The 23039-nt window shown below is 41.4% G+C and overlaps 1 protein-coding gene across 2 annotated transcripts in view; it reads left to right on the top strand.

Moving 5' to 3' along the window:
* Positions 1-23039, top strand: part of adcy3a (adenylate cyclase 3a) — a 40911-nt gene that overhangs the window by 4537 nt on the left and 13335 nt on the right. For both annotated transcript variants that reach the window (XM_080040204.1, XM_080040203.1), the window contains exons 3-12: positions 3106-3255; positions 10844-10974; positions 11775-11886; positions 12767-12894; positions 14066-14224; positions 15432-15597; positions 18394-18513; positions 20776-20918; positions 21271-21432; positions 22409-22496. In XM_080040204.1, coding sequence (XP_079896330.1) covers positions 3106-3255; positions 10844-10974; positions 11775-11886; positions 12767-12894; positions 14066-14224; positions 15432-15597; positions 18394-18513; positions 20776-20918; positions 21271-21432; positions 22409-22496 — 1359 coding nt within the window. The remainder of the gene's footprint in view (positions 1-3105; positions 3256-10843; positions 10975-11774; positions 11887-12766; positions 12895-14065; positions 14225-15431; positions 15598-18393; positions 18514-20775; positions 20919-21270; positions 21433-22408; positions 22497-23039) is intronic.

Here is a 23039-nt window from a genome sequence, read left to right as displayed (position 1 = left end):
CAGGCAAGTGAGGGATGGCAAAATGCTGAATAATAAGACCTTCTGTGGCTATAATACAGCTCACACCGGTGTCACATTGGTGAAAAACGCCAAAGCAGGAAAGCCTATTGTGATATTTCGTCAAGTTTCATCAACATTGTTGCTTTTGGCAGAAATTCTTGCTATAACCTTTTTATAGGCCTAATGTTTTTCTCTTCTTTGAGTTTTATGAGGCACAATGTTAAATGAATAGCTTAACAATAACCTTTCAACTTGGGACATGTGTTAATCGATAATGGTAAACATTGTATTCTAGGGCTGCAACTAACGATTATTTTGATAATCGTTTAATCTGTCGATTATTTTCTCGATTAATCGATTATTAATCGATTAGTGTTTTGGTACGTAACATGTCAGAAAATGGTGAAAAATGTTGATCAATTTTCCAAAGCCCATGTTGACTTCCTCAAATGTATTTTTATCTCCAAAACACAAAGATATTTCAGTTTACTGTCATAATAGGATTAAAGAAACCAGAAAATATTCACATTTGAGAAGCTGAAATCAGAGAATTTGGAAATTTTTTATTCAAAAATTATTCAAAACGATTAATCGATTATCAAAATAGTTGGCGATTATTTTAATAATCGATTCATCGATTGATCGTTGCAGCTCTATTGTATTCTCTGTGTTCTGCTGCCATTTCTAAAGGTGTTTAGGTAAAGGTCTTTTATATTTTTGGTCTTGTCATAAACAATTTTTAGATTGTACATTTACAATGCATAGAGACAGTAATTTGCATGTGTAAAATGTGTGTGGCTTAGACATAGAGCACAAAAAGAGGCCACTGTTCATCACATGGCGTATGGTATTGGGGAGGAAGGACTTTCAGTTATTTTACTTTATTACAAGTGTCAGTGAGGTTTCTTATTATTCTGGATTGAAACCCAGACGTTCCCATTAAACTTGAGCTCTCTATGGAGAGATGGACTGACACATGGTTGGCTTCGGTCTTCTCATGTGATTTGTTAACAACAACAACAACAACAAAAATGTAGATGCGTATCAAGGGCCCTATCAGAGAGAACAATGGAGGCAGTGGTTCTTTGAACCTGTGTACATATGAATAGACGTCACTGAGCGCGTGTCAAGTGTTGTTATGCTGAGCCGAAGACAATGGCTGTAGAAATGTCGAAATGCTCTCTTTTGTAAACAGAAAAAAACATCAAGCTCTCACATGCCGCGGTACTGTACAACATATCTGGAGTGTAGTCACTGGCTGTGTCTGTACTCATTGAACTTTTTAGGATTATTTAAAGCTCTCTCTCTCTCACTCTGTGTTTGGTTGTCAATAGGCCTTACACACTCTCTTTACTGGCTGAAGTGGCAAATACTTTATTAAGATGAGGGAAAGTGAGAAAAAGTTGTCTGGGAAAGTTGAATGCAGATATAGCTTTTGTACAATGGGGTTAATAATCAAAGCCTCTTCAGCAGTGGCTTTCAACAGACAAAGAATTACAGTCTGTGAAGTGATAGTGAAGTGAACAGGGCTACAGTCAGAAGAATCATAACCTTCCGGCGAGGGGCACAAACTCATCGTCAAGGTCTGCACGTGGTAACTCCCTTCTGCTTATTAAAAAAACACCTGACAAAACATGGCTCTATTGGGCGAGGTTTCATTCATAATTAATGCAATGTTCAAGGTCCAGCAGACTGTCACCAAAAGTTCATCAGCAGAATGGTACTAAGAATTCAGACCCAGGACAATATCTGTATCTGCCATCCATCACCTTTTATGGAGGCTTTTATATTCAAATAAATGCACAGCAAAAGAGGCCAGTTGAGAGAAGGTTTGTGGGCATGTGATCAGGATGCCACCACAGGATAAGCAGCAGACAATGGATGGATGGATGGATGGATGGATGGATGGAAGATTCATGGGTTTAACATTAATTGAACGCAGATGGCAGCCCTGAATCTCTGAGTGTGTCTGGCTGACATCTCTGCTGCATTATACCAGTCTGGATGAGACTGAGCGGCCCTTCCTTCCAGGGGGGAACGGGGGGGGGGGGGGGGGGGCTTTTGACATCCACAACCCTTCTGCTCCAGGCTCTCATCATCTCTGACCTACCCTGCTTTAACTCCCTCCTGGTGGGTTGGTCTGCCTAGATGTGCTATCCCATCTCCACAGCTCATCCAGACTGTGGTCGGAAGCTCCAGCGGTTTTCAGTTAACCCAAGCTTATACTGCACCGCTCCTTCACACCCTCCTCCACTGTTCTACTGGTGGCTGCTAAAATCCTCATTCTTGACACTGGTCATTTTCTATCATACTGCAGGCTCAGTATGACATAAGAGAAAATCTATTTGTTGTGTAAGCCCAGCTAAAACCGGACTTTTAAAATACCCGTTAACAAGTTAGTCCGACTGAAATCCTACTCAATAGAATTTCTCAAAGTTGAAGCCAACACACACACACACACACCCAGATAAAGCAATCAGGAGTGGAATTATACCTGCATGTATACGGTCAATCAGACCGCAACTGGCCTAGACGCTCTGCACATGCTCCACAGTTTTCTGACAGGGACTTAACAGAAGTTGAATCCCCTGGCCCATAGCATTGTATTCAGCAGCGGTGCTGTTGTGCGCATCATATGTCCACAGGATTACAGCTGTATTTTCTTTTTGCACTTTTTATCTCTTAAGGGAACCAGTTTGTCCACCTCAAATTTCTATTTCCTGTTTATGATCAGTTATAAACTCACTTGGCACTTCCCTTTTGCTCTTTCCAAACTCTTAACCTGTTCCATCTAGATAGATAAACACGCCAATAGCCAATACTTGAACCACACGCACTAGCAAAGGTTTTCCTTCTGTCTGTGTGTGTGTGTGTGTGTGTGTGTGTGTGTGTGCGTGCGTGCGTGCGTGCGTATGTGTGTGTGTGTGTGCGTGTGTGTGTGCCATAGGAGATCTCAAAACATCTAATATATTGGAATCCAGTCCTTGTTCCGATGGTTTACTCTCATAACTAGACTGTCTGTGGCCTTTTATATATTGCCCTTATTGTGCATGTGTTCAATAACTCATCCCTAACCTCTTTTCATTCCTTGTTTGTTCTCTCAAGTTGCTGGCCAACATTGTGATCTACGTGTGTGCCATCACGGTGGGCATCATGTCGTACTACATGGCCGATCGGAAGCATCGCAAAGCCTTTCTGGAGGCAAGACAGTCTCTGGAGGTCAAACTAAACCTGGAGGAGCAGAGCCAGCAACAGGTCAGAGGAACAGCACACTGTAACATTCTTTATATGTGCGAGTTTAAGGGAACGCTTTCACTTTTTGGTTAATATACTCTTTACCCATCATGCAACCTGACAAACTTTGGTTAGTATTCTCTTTTTTTAATGAAATGACATCAGGAGATAATTCAAATGCAAAAGTCCAGTTTGTATTTTCATTTCAAGACTGTGTCCAGCCATACATCTATTTCACATACAGTTCAATATTAATTGGCTGTAGCTCAACAGCGCGTGATTTTTGAAAATGAAGAATGTATTGATTTAATTAATGACATTTAACATCTTATTGATGAATTGTCACAAAATTCCGTTGCGGAGACCTTCAAATAATTACAAAATTCTAGCTTTCGTCGGCAGTGCTTCCTAGCGTTGCCAGTATGTCCTGTCGGCCAAACCATATCAAACCGCCCTGCTCTTGTCCACCTCAATGACATGTAGTTTACCAGTACCGTTTCTCGGTTTCCATGTGAATGCAACATAACCCTGAATAATCCGATCATGACCAGCCTAGTCCAGATAGATAAGGTTTCAATGGTGGCCTGATTTAATAACGTCAGACTGGTATACCTGCTCCTCTGGCTTTATGAAACAACCTCCAAAGAGGTCAGCTGTTGCATATGTAGTCAATATCCTGGGATTGTTTAAGGCACACAGCACACCATGATGTCTGCTCTTTCAAGTACTTGTGTTTGTGTGTGTGTGTTTGTGTGTGTGTGTGTGTGTGTGTGTGTGTGTGTGTGTGTGTGTGTGTGTGTGTGTGTGTGTGTGTGTGTGTGTGTGTGTGTGTGTGTGTGTGTGTGTGTGTGTGTGTTGGATATCGCAGTGTCAGCAGTCATCTCACCCCCGAAAACTTCTGTGGCCACTGGGCATTCTCAATCACTCACTACTATGTATGAAACAGATAATAATAATAATAATAATAATAATAATAATAATAATAATAATAATAATAATAATAATAATAATAATAATAATAATAATAACAATAACAATAACAGTAATAATAATAATAATAATAATAATAATAATAATAATAATAATAATAATAATAATAATAATAATAATAATATCTTTATTTATATAGCACCTTTAAAAACAGTGGTTTACAAAGTGCTTTACATACATAGGAGCAAGTGCAAATCAAATAAATACATACCAATCAAAAAACACATATACAATTAGATAGATACACATACTCATATATACACACAATAAACCAAACAAGATCAATAGGTGTTATATATATATATAACAAGAGTGGATGATACTCCCGGAATACTAATGGAGAAGCATGGGCTGCTGAGAGACAAGGGCCGCCAGCCAATCAAGGAGCATCCGGTCACCGCTGGGTACCATGGCAACGGGCCTCCTGAGATGGTGTCAGCTGTAATCACCCGCCAACCCGCTCAGCCGTTTGTTGCATCTCTGACTCTCTGTCGGCTTTTGATAAGAATATTGAAAGCTGCCATGCTCCCTCCTCTCTCCATGTACACTGTGTGTGTTTGGGTGTGTATGTGTGAAGGCCCGGTTTTTAAATTTGTATTCACAGTGCGTCGAGTGTGTGTGTGTGTGTGCGTGTGTGTGTATGTTTGTGTGTGTGTGTGTGTGTGTGTAATAGAGGCTTCTTTTTTTTTTGACAGATCAGTGACGTCTGTCTGTGTGGGTCTGGGTCACTCACTATGTGCAAGATCTCTGCTGCCATACACTGACTGACAGTTTGAGGCCATTCAGCTATTCCCTCTAAACAACGCTCCACAGTGGAGTATACACACCTTGTATACCTTCTTCTTCATGGTGTAGGAAAGCTTTATCTCCCCCTCTATATTCTACTGCGTGTCCTCTCTTAACTCTAGTTTGTTTCATTGTATTTTAGTTACTTGTGTTTATGATTTAAAAATGTTCCCAGTAATTAGACAAAGCCAATGACTGAATATGAGCTTTGGAAGTGGAACAAAAGACAATGAGTTATGCTGAATGATCTTCAAAGTTCTTCCAATTGTATGTTTGTGCAAAATCAGGTTTTTGCTGAAATGCAAGTTGTAGCCTGATGTTCAGGAAGATGGAGACCAATTTAACATCTTTCATTGCCAGATGAGGAACCCTTTTGCTGATTTCGCCGCTCATGACAAAAAGGGAAACATACTAGCAAGCTTCCTTCTCTAGTGTCCCACAGAGTGAGTCAGGAGAAGGGTAACAATGAGGGACTAATTGAGGGATAACCTGGATTTTGCCAGAGAACTTAAAGGAATACTTCCCCCATACGGAACCGGCGTTCTATCATTATAAAATCACTATTATAATATAATGAATGAGGTATTTCTTCCCTTGGCCCATCTGTCCTGTTGATCCTAACCATACACTTTTACTGAAGTGATGTCACATTAGTCAAATGTAGGTATGGACAGTGATACCATAAAACACTCTTTCTGCCTTTTCTCAGGCTATGATGAACCGATTTCTAAAATGTTTGCACATTTATACTACATAGGATCTCAAAGTTCAATGCACCTTCATATTTCCACCGGTGAAGTAGGTCTTTAAAAGTTCTGACCCACATTGAAAGAAAAGTGCGATCATGAGCGATAGTGCAAACAGCACAGCCCTTTGGTGTGGCACATTTACAAAGGGTGAGGCCATCAAACAAAGAAGTCTTATGTCGGAGTGGGTCAATGAAAGAATGAATAGTTTTATTTGCGTGTCCGGCTGCTTACTTACGGCCCATCCCCCATGGGATAATGCCGACACATATTTTTTAAAGCAAAATGTGTGCTGAAACTCAAACTAAACTAGTCCAAGGAGTGCCAAATAAATCATGGCGTGGTTAATATCTTCATTTAAAGACAGGACCGCGCAACAAAACAACATTTTGCCAATGCAACATTTTGTCCTGCAGTATAAGAGACTGCACAGCATGGGGCACAGGAAGTTACAAAGTGCACATGTCCACCTTATCAGCATTACATAGAACAGGTTCAGTTGCAGCATCTAGACATTAGGCATTTAGGGAACCGCTGGTTAAAAGTTCATTATAATATTGTATTAAATGCAATAACAGGAAGCAGAGGGTTTACACTCACTTCCACCTGTGTAAGATAACATATGTTACATAATTGACCATTCAATTCTTAACAGGGCACCACCCTGCAAACAGGGAAAATTGATAGCCCACATTGTACACATTTACTTTAAGAAAGCAAGAATAAAACATACACTATACAAATTAACTCAAAGGCACTAACGATTAAAAATGTGTTTGTGTGTGTGTGTGTGTGTGTGTGTGTGTGTGTATGTGTGTGTGTGTGTTTTGTGCATGGTGTGTGTGTGTGTGTGTGTGTGTGTGTGTGTGTGTGTGTGTGTGTGTGTGTGCGTGTGCGTGCTAGAATGTTTGGCGCTCTTTGTTAGCCCACTGTGGCTCTTGCCTTTGCGACCATAAAAGGCTTCTTGCCTTCGCGACCGTGGTCTTTGACAGGAGTCTGAAAAAAACGTTTTCGAATTTTTGTTCCGCCTGTCTCTTTTAAAGCCGATTTGAAACATTGGAATGCATGTGTAATCAGAGTACAACAGGGCTGCCAAGTTTCACCAAAAGTTTGGAGTGAGATTTTTTGGCCGAGGGACCCAAAACCGTGTCCTCTCTCCCAGACAATAATTTTTGCTAGTGTCCTGCAAGTTTATATATTGTTCATAATAAATCAGAAATAAAGACAATTGGAAAACGTGATAAAACATAACAAATCTTATTAAAATAAACTAATTCATGAATTGCAAAGTCATAGGACAGGTTTTAATTAAACATTGGGTGTGGTCACATTATAAGTGGGGGTCTGGGGGTCCCCCCCATGAACATTTTGAGCATTAAACACTTAATTTCCTGCATTCTGGTGAATTTTTATGAAGCAATGTGTGCCTTTTCTGCATTCATTTTTATGTAAAGTAAAAGAGAACATTCACGGTTTAGCTGACACAAATGTTATTGAATAGCATTCTGTGTAGTGCTTTCAAATATCTCCTGTAGCCATATTGTTAAAACATTTGGTTAAACTGTAATAGAGGTAATTATTCTATATCAGGGGTGTCCAAACTACGGCCCGCGGGCCAACTGCGGCCCGCGGCCCGCTTTTTATTGGCCCGCGGCCGATTTTGAAAATATAATGTAATATGGCCCTTTGGAAAAAAGAAAAAATTTTTTTTTTTTTTTTTTTTTTTTTGCATTTCTTAGTAACCCACTAGTGCAGGGGTGTCAAAACTGATTGATTGGCCCGTGGCACATTTTAAAAAATATAATGTAATATGGTCCTTTTAATTTTTAAATAATTTAAATGCACTCATTATATTACAGAGAAATATGTCCCATAAAAGAAAAAGAGCACCAAGCCCATCCCAGAGGACCCTGCATATTATTTTATTTTAAATTAATATTATTATGGAAAATCCATGTGTCCTTCTCCAATAGCTTCTAATTCATCTGACAGTGTCTCAATTTTTTTTTCATAAAAAATTATTCAGCTTTAGCCTCTTAATTTGCCTCTCAAAGTGCACCAGATTTATGCATTTCACTTTAAAAACTTTAAAAAATCTCCCGGGGGGGCATACCCCCGGACTCCCCTAGGAGGGTCGGGATCTCGGCTGGCTACTATTTTCACCCAGCAGGACATTGGATGCAAAAGCAGAAAACACTGGGTGTATCAATGGCATTTAACAAGAGGGGGCATGTGTCTGTTTAATGTGCAAGGAAAGTGTTGCCGTGAAGAAGGATTACAATTTACGAAGACACTATGAAACTAAACATCAGAGCAGCTACATGTCCTGATAAATGTGTTATTTTTGCAGAGTGGCCCGGCCCTTCGTAGATTTTTCTGTATGTGGCCCTCAGTGAAAAAAGTTTGGACACCCCTGTTCTATATCATGTCTACTATTGAGAATGGTATTTTACTAGCAGCATTAGGCTTTATTCAAAGAAAAAAAAATTAGGGAACAGTTCAACACCAATGCAAACTAGCCTACTGGGCTAAAATAAAACATCTGGGTTACTTGGTCCCTCCTCTTAAGCTGAGAACACACCGGGCGCGTTGGCGCTTTGGGCCAAAGCGACCAACGCGCCCGATCTGGCGCGTGGTCATTTTGTGTCAAAAAATGGTCCAACGCGCCCAAAAGCAACGCGCCTACGTCATGGCCTACGTAGATGAGCCCGCACGAAACTTATTTCCCCCCGCTTTTTCTATTGCTGATCAACCATGGCTGAGATAATCCCCATCGCTGCGCTCTATCTTTTGTGGGAGTCCGAGGAACGGAGCTACGCAGCTAGTCTCCCCCGATATATTTATTCCCCTAATCAACCATGGCTGCGATCAGATCCGACCCGACACAACAGCGTTCATGTCCACACAAAAACAACACCTACACGGCCAACAATTGTGCCAAAAAACAAATAAACAGCAAGTGAACGGAACAAATAGCCTTAAAACAGCATTGCAGATTCACGCCACTCGGAAATGAACACAAACAGCAAGGCAGCACCATACCAAACACATTTACAGCAGCATTGTGCACAGGGCAGTAGAAAATAAAGGCAAGTAGCCTACATTACCTGGCTGTGACGGGACCGTGGCTGGCGTAGATAGCCTATAGGGCAGGCATAAACACCGGTGCTTCGCTGTACTCGTTGTGAAAGTTCCCCGGATTTAGCCGTTATGTTTGGGTTCATTATATGGAGGTGGTGGCCGCACACAGCCGGGTGAGTTAGCTAACGCTATCCGACCGGTGCTAACTTGGTTTATCGGCTTAAGCACAGCCACACATATTCACTGAATTAACCAGGAAGCCCATTCTCCTGGCTCACTTTCCCCATCCGAGCGGCTTCATATCACCAGCCAGCCGCATTAACTCCACGGTGTTTATACAGTAGGCTATCGCACACACAGCGGTGATTATTTGCTCCTGGTTCACTTTCCCCACGTCTTGTAACCCCGAGCTGCTTCATACAGCACCAGGCAGCCAGCCGTAAATACATTTCCTACTCGGTGTTTGCCTCTGTGTTGTCACGGTCTCGCACACACAGCGGTGATTATTTGCGCCTCCATTTTGTCTCAGATTTTTCTGTCCTCCGGCTCTCTGCCAGTGACGTAGGGTCAAGCTCACCGCTGATTGGCCAACGCGGCTAAACGTCACGCGCCGGAGCGTTGAAAGTTCAATATTTTCATCTTTTTTTTGAAGCTTTGCCGGCGCGGTGACGCTTTTTGACGCTTTGCCGGCGCGGTGATGCTTTGGCAACGCGCCCAAAGTGCCCAAAGCAACGCTTTGCCGCGGCCAACGGATCCTCGCGCCCCAACCAATGGTTCCCTATGCAAAAATAGGATTTTTCAACGCGCCCACCACACCCAACGCGCCCGGTGTGTTCTCACCTTTAGGCTACCTTGATTTGTGTTATGAAAAGTGCTATACATGTGCAATACATAGGCTACAGTTCATTACACAGAAGAATAAAAGCATTTTTATTGGCGGATGAGCCATTTGTTACTTTGCAAACATAATTTTCAAAATAAATTACCAAAAAACAATATACAAATCGATCCAAAGATCTTCTGAATTTACTTGAGTGAAATTGAAGGGTTAATATGTTTGATGCACGCGCGCTCACCGGCCGGCGGGGACACAATTCTTATCAGCGGTAACTTGGCACGCTATCAACACACTTCGGAAGAGAAGGTGCAGGTACGGGGCTCGCCTCCCGCTTCGAATGCACAGTGCACATCAAAGCATAACGTAAATGCGCGTTCAGAAAGAGGAAGTCACGGCACTCATGTCTGTTAGCTTTTCAAAATAAGAATTTGAAAATAAAAGTCCCGCAAAACAAATGTTATTTTGGGGATTAATTTATCCGCGTAAGAAATTTGAGGTGTGGCGTGTGAGAGTGTGAACTGGTTGATTCGCGTGTGTCTCACGGCCAAAGAGTGAGACTTGGCAGCTATGGTACAATTATAATTTGTTTAAAATATGATGGTTGGTTACGTGCAGTATCGTGGTTCCCTTTGGGTTACTGACTCTACTGACTGTGAGCCTGTGCAGCACTGCTTAGCGGTGAATAACCTATACCCTGTATGAAACAACACAACAACAAAGCTAATGAATTGCAAACCAAATCCCTACATGTATGTTTACACCATTTTATCAGTCCTCTGTTTAACCTTGTGCTATGCTAATTTCCATATTGAGGATGGCGTCTATTGGTGTGTTGCTGCAATCATCATCCTATGTGTGAGCCAGGCTGGAAGGAACAGACCTGGTTGTGCTGTTACAAGCTGCCCTGCTGTGCCATATCCTGTTTCTTGTATTTCTAAGGGGAACTGGTCGCTCTCCCATAGTTTTTCTTTGATGTGTTTAGTTAGTTTTGACTTGTTGCTTGCTGCTCCCACTGTGATAACCGTCTCTGCTCTGCTCTCTCTCTCTCTCTCTCTGTATTCCAACAGCAAGACAAAACAAGGTTATCTTCACATGAGCATCAGGCAAACTGTTAAATCCTCTCATGTGTTCCCCTCCCTCCACCTCCCCCCTCCCCCCCCCCTCACAGGAGCGTTTGCTGCTCTCCATCCTGCCCAAGCACATAGCAGACGAGATGCTGCAGGACATGAAGAAGGAGCCCAGCCAGAAGGAGATGCAGCAGTTCAACACCATGTACATGTACAGACACGAGAACGTCAGGTAACGTGGAACCCTGCGTGAGCTTTTTTGACATATCGTTAGCCTCATAGCATAATTGCCTAAATCATATTTACTCTACTCTACTTTTACTCTACATCTACTCTATTTTACATCTACTCTATCTGCTTTAACCTACTCTATAACCCTTAAAATATGACTTATGTTATTAGGCTAACGAAAAGTAGATGTAGAGTAGAGTAGAGTAAATATGATTTAGGCAATTATGCTATGAGGCTAACGATATAGAGCGCTGTCGGTCTGACCTGTTTCACAGTGATAACAGGTTAGTTATTGGACCTAGGTTCCAAGTAACAGGATTCACGTCTGGTAGATTGTTTTTGTTCAAATACAAACACTGGACTATTCTGAAGGTTATTACAGAATGATTTGTTCATAAGTTGTGAACTGTCTGACTTATAATACATTTTGTTCTTAATTTTTTGTTGTTGTTGAAAATGTCAGTAATCAACTGGCAAAGTGTCAGGATGATATCTGTAAGAAAAAAATGTTACCCTATTTACTTGCAGTTTTTTAGCCTTAATGGTCGAGGTAGCAATAGTTTTACAGAAAGGAATCTTAAGTTTAAGTTTCTTTATTTGTCAATTTACACGAGGTATATCGAAATTAATTCTTTGCATATCCCCTCTCAAGTTACCACACTTCAGAGGGGGTCAGAGTGCAGTGCCGGGGATCCAACCAGCGACCTTGTGGCTACTAGTCGGCCCCATTTCCCCCTTTTCCTCTACCACATCTACTGTACTTACGTGCTTGTCTTGTATGTGTGTCTTGTTGTGGTCCAGTATTCTGTTTGCAGACATTGTGGGCTTCACCCAGCTGTCGTCGTCCTGCAGTGCTCATGAGCTGGTCAAACTGCTCAACGAACTCTTCGCTCGCTTTGACAAACTGGCCGCAGTGAGTCTCACACACCGTTACCGTTAACATCATATCAACTCAGCTCATGACTGCTACTCTGTTCCACTCATTCAAGTGTATGGATGTCACGTAATGTTGCATTAAGATTTACAAGAGAACTGATATAATGTTATGTCTTAAGAGACATTTAGAATTTCTATCCATCTTTCATTGGAATCATTTGTAGCCATTAATGTGTAGTCACAGTTACATTGAGTGGATCCAGTGGTTCAGACAGTAGTGATGTTAGCCAGGATAGCATTTCTATATAGCCTATTTTGTTGGAGTATAATCTATTTCCTTTCTTCTGTACTCATCATAAAACCATGTGTCATGAGATTTAAGTCATAGGAGATAATACATTATGAATAACTATTCATTAGTATAATTAATATCGGTAATTTTTACATATTTACATATTTAGGTCTGACTTACCTCACAGTGATGACAATGCTGTTATTTCAGAGGTAGACTCCAGTGTTGTTGCTCCAGACCATGTTTTTCTTAGTGGCTACAATTCACATGTATTCTGCCCATGTTGTGTTTTAAAATCACCTACTGATAAGAATTGATTGATTTCCACATCTAGGAATGTTCTATGTGACGTAATGTAAAATAATTGTTAGTTAATCATGAAAGCCAACGTGAATACATGAGCTTCTACAGACCCAAAGCATGAAATACACAGTCCACTTTTACTGTCTACCACAGCAAATTCATAAAAAAAAACTCTTGCGTAGGCTTCCTGCTAAAGTATGTGCCAATTACAAGCCAACCCATATGTGCATCTCTAAATATAGTTCCTAAATCTTAAAACGGTCACATAATTGGTTTCTTTTCATTTTTAATATCTTACCTCTCCCTTCCTTGCTTTCATCAGAAATACCACCAGCTGAGGATCAAGATCCTTGGAGACTGTTACTACTGTATCTGTGGTCTGCCTGACTACAGAGAGGATCACGCTGCCTGCTCCATCATGATGGGCCTGGCCATGGTGGAGGCCATATCGTGAGTACACAGCCGCAGAGAGAGCACACTCAATCTGGATGATGCTGGCCTGGGGCCGTATTACACAAACTTCATAACTCAACAAAATCCTATCTTATCTGTTTGTATTACCATGATATTTTGGGTTAGGACCTGATTTAGGAAAATAGCCATTACAGATTCAAGAACTTCCTAAATGATTGATCCTATCATAAATTGAGAGAAAAGTGTATTGTAGAAGCATACTAACTACCCACCAAAAATAATGTTTTAACCTCCCCCTCACTTTAGGACAAACTTTGTCCATGCATTTCTAACTTTTCTATCGGACATTTACACTATAGAGATCAGTCGATGTCACTTGGTCCACAGTATTGAATGGAACACGCTGATCGAATGTTATTGACTTCCTGTGGACTAAAGCTGTGAAGTATAGTAAATTGAGCCCTGGTTGACATTGAGTGGACGTGAAAATCAAGAGATTCTGATGTAGCGTTTTATGACCATGAATGGATTTGCTTTTGGTACTCTTCATGCTGCATGAAGTAATCCTGCTGTAGATGAAATCAGAGACAGTGTTGTCCATAAGTTGTGATGTTATGGTCGTCAGAGTTTTGAAAACAGTAGAGAGCTGGGATGATGATTGGAACCAACACAGCAACTCGGTTTCCTTCTGCTTTCTCATGTTTAAAGGTCCCCTATTATGCAGAATGCACTTTTTCATGTTTTTCCATTATTATTATGTGGGACTAGAGACTCCCAAAATATGAGGAAAAACGACCTGTGTTCAAAAACCCCAGTCAGATGTATCTCCCCTTATGATGTCATAAGATGAGAAGCCAAGCCCCCTCATTACCAACCATACATAGCTCTACTTCCACCTGTTAGAAATACCCCCTCTAGATCCCCCTGAATTTTGAACCTAGCAGTTAGATTCAAACCGGCATTTGGATTCAGAGCCAATCAGAGCAGTGTGGGCTTTTTGGAAGGCGGGGCTTAAAGAGACGTGTGTTTCAAACAGAAGCGCAAAAAGAGGAAATTTAGCAATGGCACTGTTAGAAATATATATATATATTTTTGGAAACTTCACCATGAAAACATTTTCTAGAAAAAAATTAAAATTACAATTTTAAACCTGAAAAGTAGCATTATGTGACCTGTAATGTGGTTGTTTTTTATAAACCAAACACAGATACGTCCGAGAGAAAACCCAGACGGATGTTGACATGCGCGTCGGAGTGCACAGCGGTACGGTGCTGGGGGGAGTGCTGGGTCAGAAGCGCTGGCAGTACGATGTGTGGTCCACTGACGTCACCGTGGCCAACAAAATGGAGGCCGGAGGTATTCCAGGGTAAGAGGCAACCTTAACTCAACGCTTTAACTCTCTTTTGGTTTTTCGATTTTATAATAAAGTAACTTAAATCTTTTGGCTACAATGTTTTTGTCATTATAACATCCATAGCATTTTGTGACGATTTTCTACATTTCTGTAAACAGGCATGAATACGAAGGGTATGTAAACAAAGTGTATGCTAACCAAAAAGGGCCCACCTTAGCTAGCAACATGCCATTTTTTTCAATGCACAGACATGTCGTGGATAGTGAGGAGATACTCCCTGATTCTGATGAAAAAGTGATTTTGACAACAAGCATTCTCCAGAATCATTGACTGCACCTTTTATTAAGTACAATTTACTCTGCTGTTGTTATTTATCACTCTGTTTAAGGGCATATTTTTTCAAATTCATTAAGGACCATCTGACTGAACTGCAATGATTTATATCACCTTTTAAAATGGTTGGGACGTCACATTATTATGTTATTAGAGCTATTCTCTGATAGCCATTACAGAACAGTCCCTAGAACTTCCTAAATCAATGACCCTATCATAATTTGAGAGAAAAGTGTATTATAGAAGCATACTAACTACCCACCAAAAAGTATTGTTTACCCTCCCCTCACTTTAGGACAAACTTTCTCCATGCATTGCTATCTTTTCCAGCTGATATTTACACTGTTCTAGAGATCAGTTGATGTCACGTGTTCCACAGTATTGAATAGAACACTCTGATCGACTGTTATTGACTTCCTGTGGACTAAAGCTGTGAAGTATAATGAATTGAGAAAGAGATTCTGATGTAGCGTTTTATGACCATGAATGGATTTGCTTTTGGTACTCTTCATGCTGCATGAAGTAATCCTGCTGTAGATGAAATCAGAGACAGTGTTGTTCATAAGTTGTGATGTTATGGTCGTCAGAGTTTTGAAAACAGCAGAGAGCTGGGATGATGATTGGAACCAACACAGCAACTCAGTCTCCTCCTGCTTTCTCTTATTTGATGTCATAAGAGGAGAAGCCAAGCCCCCTTATTACCAAGCCAACTTAGCACTACCTCCACCTGTGATAAGCCACACCTCCAGATCTCCCTGAATTGTGAATCCTGCAGTTAGGGTTCATTCATTAAAGGTCATCTGACTGAACTGAAACGATGTATATCCCATTTTCACTGGGATGCGTGTGTGTGTGTGTGTGTGTGTGCCTGCGTGCGTGGACACAGTCGCGTCCACATCTCCCAGAGCACCATGGAGTGTCTCCATGGAGAGTTTGAGGTGGAGCCAGGGAACGGAGGCGAGCGCTGTGACTACCTGAGGGAGCGGGGCATCGAGACACACCTGGTGCTGGTGCCTAAAGGGCCTGTCGGGAAAAACGCCATCAACGGTGTAGTGAGTAAAACCTGCCCACACACACTAATACAAAGATACACATTTTTATTTTCTACTTTATATGTAGGGGAGAACGGGGGAATGTGAGCCATCGGGTAATGTGAGACACCCCCTGTATCTAGGCAAGGGAACACATTTTTGTGAGATATATGTTTTCAAGCCCCTCTCATTTCCCCTTGGCCATGTAATGCCTCGTTTCCACCAAGTAGAGCGGGTCGGATCGGAGCGGTTCGGTCCGGGTAGTTTGGCTTTTCATTTGCCAAAAGTTGGGTAGGGTACGGTTTAAGCGCACCTAACCGCTCTGAGCCGCTCCCGATCTCAGTACTCCTCCGTAGGGGTACTGGCCGCCTGAAAGCGGTCTGAAAATTCATGAGAAGGCGGCGCTACACACTGCCGTCATTTGATTGGCCGAAAGAATCATTTCCGCCATGTGTAATCATCTCAGCAAGAGTGAAGAGGGTATTGTGTTTTGGCGAAAATGTGAGCAGAGCACTGTTTATTGTGTGGTGTTTTTCCTCGTCAATAAATTAATCAGTTGGTTACACTGTGTCCCACTGCTAGTCACGTAGCTGCCGCAGCCAGCACTGTTTGCTCAGCCGTCTCTGTGTGTTTACGCCATAGCCTAGATAGTAGTAAATACACGCTCACAACAACACGGGGGGAATAAATAAAAAAGCGGCTGGTTTGACCGAGCAAAAACGAGAGACCGCTGGCTTGACCACAGTTGGTCGAAAGAATCATTTCCGCCTTGTGTAGTCACCTCGGCTAGAGTGAAGAGAGTCAGTGTGTTTTGGCGAAAATGTGAGCGCAGCACTGTTTATTGTGTGGTGTTTTTCCTCGTCATTAAAAGAATCAGTTGGCTACACTGTGTCCCACTGCTACGATGTCACGTAGCTGCCGCAGCCAGCGCTGTTCTCTCACTGTCTCTATCAGTTGCAACTTGCACCGAGCCGTCTCTGTGCTCACAACACGGGGGGAATAAATAAAGAAACGGCTGGTTTGACCAAGCAAAAACGAGAGACCGCTGGCTTGACCACAGTTGTTCCACAGCCCGATAGTTTAACCCACATTCTGGCGGCGGCTATCGCAGTCCAGCCTAAACTCCGCCCCACCAGTAAGGGTAGGATCCGCGGTGGAAACAACACCGAGATTCTTAAAAGTGAGCTGTCCCGCTCTGAGCCGCTCCGATCCGACCCGCTCTACTCGGTGGAAACGAGGCATAAGAGAGGACCTCATGGTGATGTTGTAAGCATGTTTTTTTCACAAAAATCAATTTTTTGTATGTAAAAGTACATTTTCTTGCTGTCAACTTAATCTATTGTGCCTAATCAAATTGATTCAGGTAGAACAACTTCTATCACACATGTTGATGAACTACCAACATATGAAACCATGTGATGATGATAACTGAAGATTAGCCTGAATTGCTGAGAGAGGTAGTTTTTTCTCAAATTGTGGCAGTGGGGTAAAGTGAGACAAATGCTGTGGGGTAAAATGAGACAGTGTCTGTGCCATCTTTTAATGAATCCATTATATTTGAGGTAGCAAGTGAATTTAATTCACCACACAAGGAGACTAGTTTGAAAAGACAAAAGACAATGTGGGCTGGAGGTGGGGGTTATATGGTTGAAGGGGTGTCAGCAAGGGCATGGTTTGGCACATATGTATGTGGGGGACAGGAGAGTGACCTTTAACATCAATAGACTCTAAGAAATATGTCTTTATTCAATGAATGATCCCAATAAAACAAATGCAGAAAAAAGGACTCAAAAGATGGAAAATGACAGCTGGGTCTAGTCCTGTTCTGAGTCCCAGACTGTTCTGGTTCTGATTGTCCTTCTCTCTGACCCCCAGACACTAGCTGGCTCTAAGGGTCCTGTGTTCTGACCCCCAGACTGTGTTTTAATCTAACTGGTTCTATCTGTCATTTGAATGTTAATTATTGAATATGAATTATATGTTGTATTTTGTCAGAGTTACTTTCAAGTGTTTAGAAAATTGTTTTGCTTAATTGACCAAACCCCATGATTCTGTTACTAGTCCGACATTATTTTTGTAATATTTGGTTTTCAAGCTAGCTGTCAGGATTCTAACTGTTACAATCTGGTCTGTCTCAGTTTACCCCACAGCTGGGGTAAAGTGACACACATGACAACTTTTTTTTAAATAATCATATTTTCACTGCCCTTTGTTTTGAAAAAAATGTGCTAATGCCCATTTCTAGGAAACATCCTGAATTAATGGGAAATGTGTAAATTTGAGTAATAAATCATTTTAGCTCGCTTAGAGGGGAGCAAATGTAAAAAGTGTCTCAGATTACCCCGTTCTCCCCTATATGATGCACCTTATTTAAATTATTAATTACAATTATATATTTTTTAAACTTAGTTTATTGTGTGTGTGTGTGTGTGTGTGTGTGTGTGTGTGGGTGTCTGTGGGTGGGTTGTCTGTTTTTTAGTTTTTCTGACTTTTTAAAAGCACTGTGTCCTTGGACTACTCTTGTTTATTTGTGTCTCAGGTGTTGCTCTCTTCACTTGTGTGTTTCTAGTATACATTTTCTTCTCTATTGCATTGTGACTTAAGAATTGCATTGCCAATAACTGCTGCTGTCATTGTTGTGCATATCACAAATTAAATCATCTTAAATCTTGAATCTTGAATCGCACACACCCACATTGCAAATATTTGGATATTTTCAAAATGTCAAACGTCTCGCAAGAAAAAAATAAAAAAGTCCCGTCACCTTTTTTTAAACAGTACTCAGCACTTCCTGTTTCCTTTGTGTGACATCATCAGAAGCTGTCTGTGACCTCGTCCAATGGGAACTCTCCGCTGTTGATCAACACCACCGAGTGTAACGGCAGTGTGAACACGGCCTGCACCACGCCCGAGGAGCCGGAAGAGCTGGACACAAGGGTAACCGAGTAGTCATCATTCATTTAGATAAGAATGTTAGGCAGCAAGTCACCCACAAAATGGTTGACTGTGCAGTATTTATATTTATATATAGGCCTACTGGTTTTTTTAACTCAACTCCTTTTTCCGATTTTTTTAAATCAATTCTTAATTTGTTTTTGTTTAAAAGAAAAATTCACTTCATTTGAGACATCCTACCCCAATGTCGTAGTACTTTTTGCAATGATGATAACTTGTCTTCACATCGAATTTCAAAAGTATATGTAATATCTATAAACAGTGGCCATTTTAGCTAATCTAAAGCAATTTTTAATTAAAATCTCAGTGAAATCCCTCATTGGTGCATTCGCTTGTGAAGGTAAAGTAAATCTGTGCGCTGCGTTTGCATCATGTTCAAGTTCAAGCACATTTTTTTTGTCTGTTGCAAATGACATCGATGAAGTTGGTTGGTTATAAAAACAAAACAAAACACAAAAGAACTCCCCCTTCCAAGTTGAAACATTACAACTTTTTTTGTCATTTTACTGAATGAATGCCTCCCAAAACCCCACAGCACTAGCCTTGTCCTACCAGACCATCGTACTTCATTTCATTTGTACAGAAGGTCTGGAACCGCTCAATTGACACACGTTCACTCACTTGAAGGCGGGTGTCTGTTGAAGTTTAAAACTATCGTACTGCCCAGTGCCACTCTGGATCTGCCAACCAATAGCATAATGTTTGGTCGTGAAAACTGGCGCACGACCTCAATGTAAATGTTCTCAGCCACTCCCTCTGTTTGCTGATTGGACAGCCAAAAATTTGGCAGAGAAAACCCGCAAATATACCGCAGACCCAGACTGTTACTGAAGGGAAATGACAATTGAGGGGAAGTACGTAGGCGGGCGGTGCCAGGCTACCACAGCACTAGATGGCTACACCTATAGTGTATTATGTTCCAACACATTTTATACTATGCTTATACTGTTTCAGGAGGACATTATACTGAGTTAGAGTGTCTCTTCCTGCAGGGAGCAGGACAGGAATGTGGATTGCTTAGTGGAGGAAGCCTGTAGGGAAGATTTCTGTAGATTATTCAGTATGCACACAATAGGAGGCTCCGGGATGATTCTTTTGTGGGGGGCAATTTAGGACAGTCTGGTTTGTGTTTACATACCTTTGGGAAAGGGTGAAGATCTAACAGCTAATTTATTGGCCCCTGGCTAAAAGGATTGTTCTAAAGTACTGATCAGAATTCCTGGCACTTCATGAGATATCGCCTCTAGGGGATGTTTCCACAGATATCCTCTGAACAGTAGGTTGGAGTTAGTTAGGGTCCACCAATCAGGGGTTTGGAGGGGCAGAGTTTACTGACCTAAGGACCAATCAGCTCACTTAGATTTTCAGGTTAAAGACAGCCACAATGCAGATGAGAGACAGGTTTTCTAGCTTACAGGAAGTTTTCATAGCTTTTTCCTTTATGCATTTACCTTTTTATTGGCTTCGTTTTGACTGCAGTAGGAGTTTTGTTGTTTAAATAAAATAATTGTTCCTGGGACCTCCTCATCTGCCTCAGCTGTGTCTTCTTCCATCATCCAGCCACCAACACCGTTTTTCTGAATAAAGGCCGAGATATAAACTGCACACCGACAGTGACTTAACACTTTAAGGTGTTTGGGCAAAAAGCTGCTTTGCTCTCTTCCCTGGAACACAATACCAGTACATAAGGCTGGACCTGTCTGTCCTACTTTTACCTTTGGTCTGGGCTAGCACTAAATCATGTTGCCAGCTACAGTAACTGTCTAATATGCTGGGGCAAATTATTATGTAAGAGTTAATGAATGATATAAGCATGTGTTCAATATTGACATCCTGAGGGTGGCACAAAAGGAAAGTCCATGGAGAGGTCATTTTCTAACACACAAACAGGCTCAGGTTTCCAAAATGTATGGTTCGATAGTAGCACTTAAATATGAGGGTTAGTGTTAACCTATCATCATTCATCAATATTTGAAATGAATAGAACGTTATGAACAATATACTAACTAAACTTAATGAACCATCCAAAGCCTCTGTACACCCATTTCTATTTACAGCACAAAGTGCTAGAAGTCTATTGCTTTAGTTCCAGCATCAGGCCTTTTTATAACCGTATTGTTGTCAATTTACACTTTATCACCTGTTACATTCTAGTTGGTTTGTGTATTTAATATAAAAATCTGCTGCTTTAATTCAATTCAATTCAAATTCTGTCCTCATGTTCCTTGTATGTGGGTCTTCCAGGTGGTGAACCCGTCCTTCCCTAACCCCCGGCGGAGGCTGCGTCTGAGGGACCTGGCTGAGAGAGTGATCGACGCCCAGGAGAACGAACAGGAGCTCAACAAGCTGCTCAACGAGGCTCTGCTGGAGAGAGAGACCGTACAGGCGTATGTTTGATTTGAAACATTGTGCTAATGGGGTGACTGTGGCTCAGGTGGTAGAGCGGGTCAGCCAATGATCGAAAGGGTTGGAGGTTCGATCCCCGCCCTGAGACTCTTTTTCGAGGGAGACTTGTTCCCATTCCCACACACATTCATACAACGATAGCAGATTAACTATCAGGAGCAAGTTAGGGTTCAGTGTCTTGCTCAGGGATACTTTGACATGTGGCGGGGGGGGGGGGGGGGGATTGAACCACCAACCCTGTAGTTGAGGGTCGACCTCCCAACCAACTTGGCCACAGCCACCACCAAACGTAGATAATGTAACACCAATGTGTTTGTCTTGTGTCCTCTATAGTGTGAAAGGGAAACACACCAACCGGCTCTCCCTGAGGTTTGTGGACCCGGAGCTGGAGACTCGTTACTCTGTGGAGAAGGAGAAGCAGAGCGGAGCCGCTTTCTGCTGCTCCTGTGTGGTGCTGCTCTTCACTGCAGCTATGGAGGCCCTCATAGACCCACGGTCAGTTATGAGTCTCCTCTCGTGCTTTATTCATTTACAACGTGGCTGTGTCTGATTTTCTGTCACACACTCTGGCTGAGGCACCTACATGTATATATATATGGTGTATATCATAGATAGTATATAAAAGATATATCTACATACTATATAGAATTATATATATATATATATATATATATATATATATATATATATATATATATATATATATATATATATATATATATATATATATATATATATATATATAATTAATTAAAATAATATTTTTTTAGTTTAGTTTAGGGTGTGTGTGTCTGTGGGTGGGGGGGGGGTTGCCTGTTTTTTGTTATTACGTATGTTTGCTACTGGATGTCTCAATATCCTTTGGGATGAATAAAGTATCTATCCATCTATCTATCTATCTATCTATCTATCTATCTATCTATCTATCTATCTATCTATCTATCTATCTATCTATCTATCTATCTATCTATCTATCTATCTATCTATCTATCTATCTATCTATCTATCTATCTATCTATCTATCTATCTATCTATCTATCTATCTATCTATCTATCTATCTATCTATCTATCTATCTATGTAGAGCAAAAGAAAATAAGGTCGCATTCATAGCATTATTTACACATTGTAAAATAGCTCTCTGCAGTACTTTGTATTCTTCCATGCATGCAGTTGTAGTCAGTGATTCTGGAGAACACTTTTTGTGAAAATGATTTTGACAAAAAGTGATTTTCACCAACAAGAAATTCTCCAGAATCGCTGAATCGACCTTTAACACTGATGTATGACATCATCCGACCTCTGTGTGTGTGTGTGTGTGTGTGTGTGTGTGTGTGTGTGTGTGTGTGTGTGTGTGTGTGTGTGTGTGTGTGTGTGTTCAGTGAGTCTGAACCTGTTGACTGCTTCCACTGCTGTATATTTCTCTCAAGGTGTGTGGTGTGTGTGTGTGTCCATGTGTTGTTGTGGAACAGGCTGATTGCAAACTACATCACCTTCGCTGTGGGAGAAGTCCTGCTCCTAGTCCTGACAGTCTGCTCTCTGGCCGCCATTTTCCCTAGAGTGAGTAACAACATTTACTCCTTCTCTGCGTTTCAAATCACATACTCTTTCTTTTTTCTATTCTACATACTACATGTGACCATAAAAATAATCTATGCAGTAGGCATGCAATCGGAACATATTCATTTATTGCATCATAACATTGCGCCTCGATCTTGCCTCTCGCTTTTATATCCGTCGCGTCCCTGTTTGTTTTCATTCCGATTCTGTATGTGTGAAGGAACCCTTTTCTGATTCTGGTTCTTACAAAGGGATTGATTTCTAACAGAATGCCCCAACATTTCATGACATGCATTACATTTTGATGATGGACAACATAGTGCTGTGTGTGTGTGTGTGTGTGTGTGTGTGTGTGTGTGTGTGTGTGTGTGTGTGTGTGTGTGTGTGTGTGTGTGTGTGTGTGTGTGTGTGTGTGTGTGTGTGTGTGTGCGTGCGTGCGTGTGTGCGTGCGGTTGCCGTTTGATTCCACTTCATCATGGAAATCCAAATGTATTGATTAGTCACTGGCAGGCCATTATTGACCGCGGCCGCCACAGACTGCAC

The sequence above is a fragment of the Ammodytes marinus genome, assembly GCF_949987685.1.
Source record: "Ammodytes marinus genome assembly, chromosome: 13".
Classification (NCBI taxonomy): Eukaryota; Metazoa; Chordata; class Actinopteri; order Uranoscopiformes; family Ammodytidae; genus Ammodytes; species Ammodytes marinus.
This window is presented reverse-complemented; position numbering and strand designations above follow the sequence as displayed.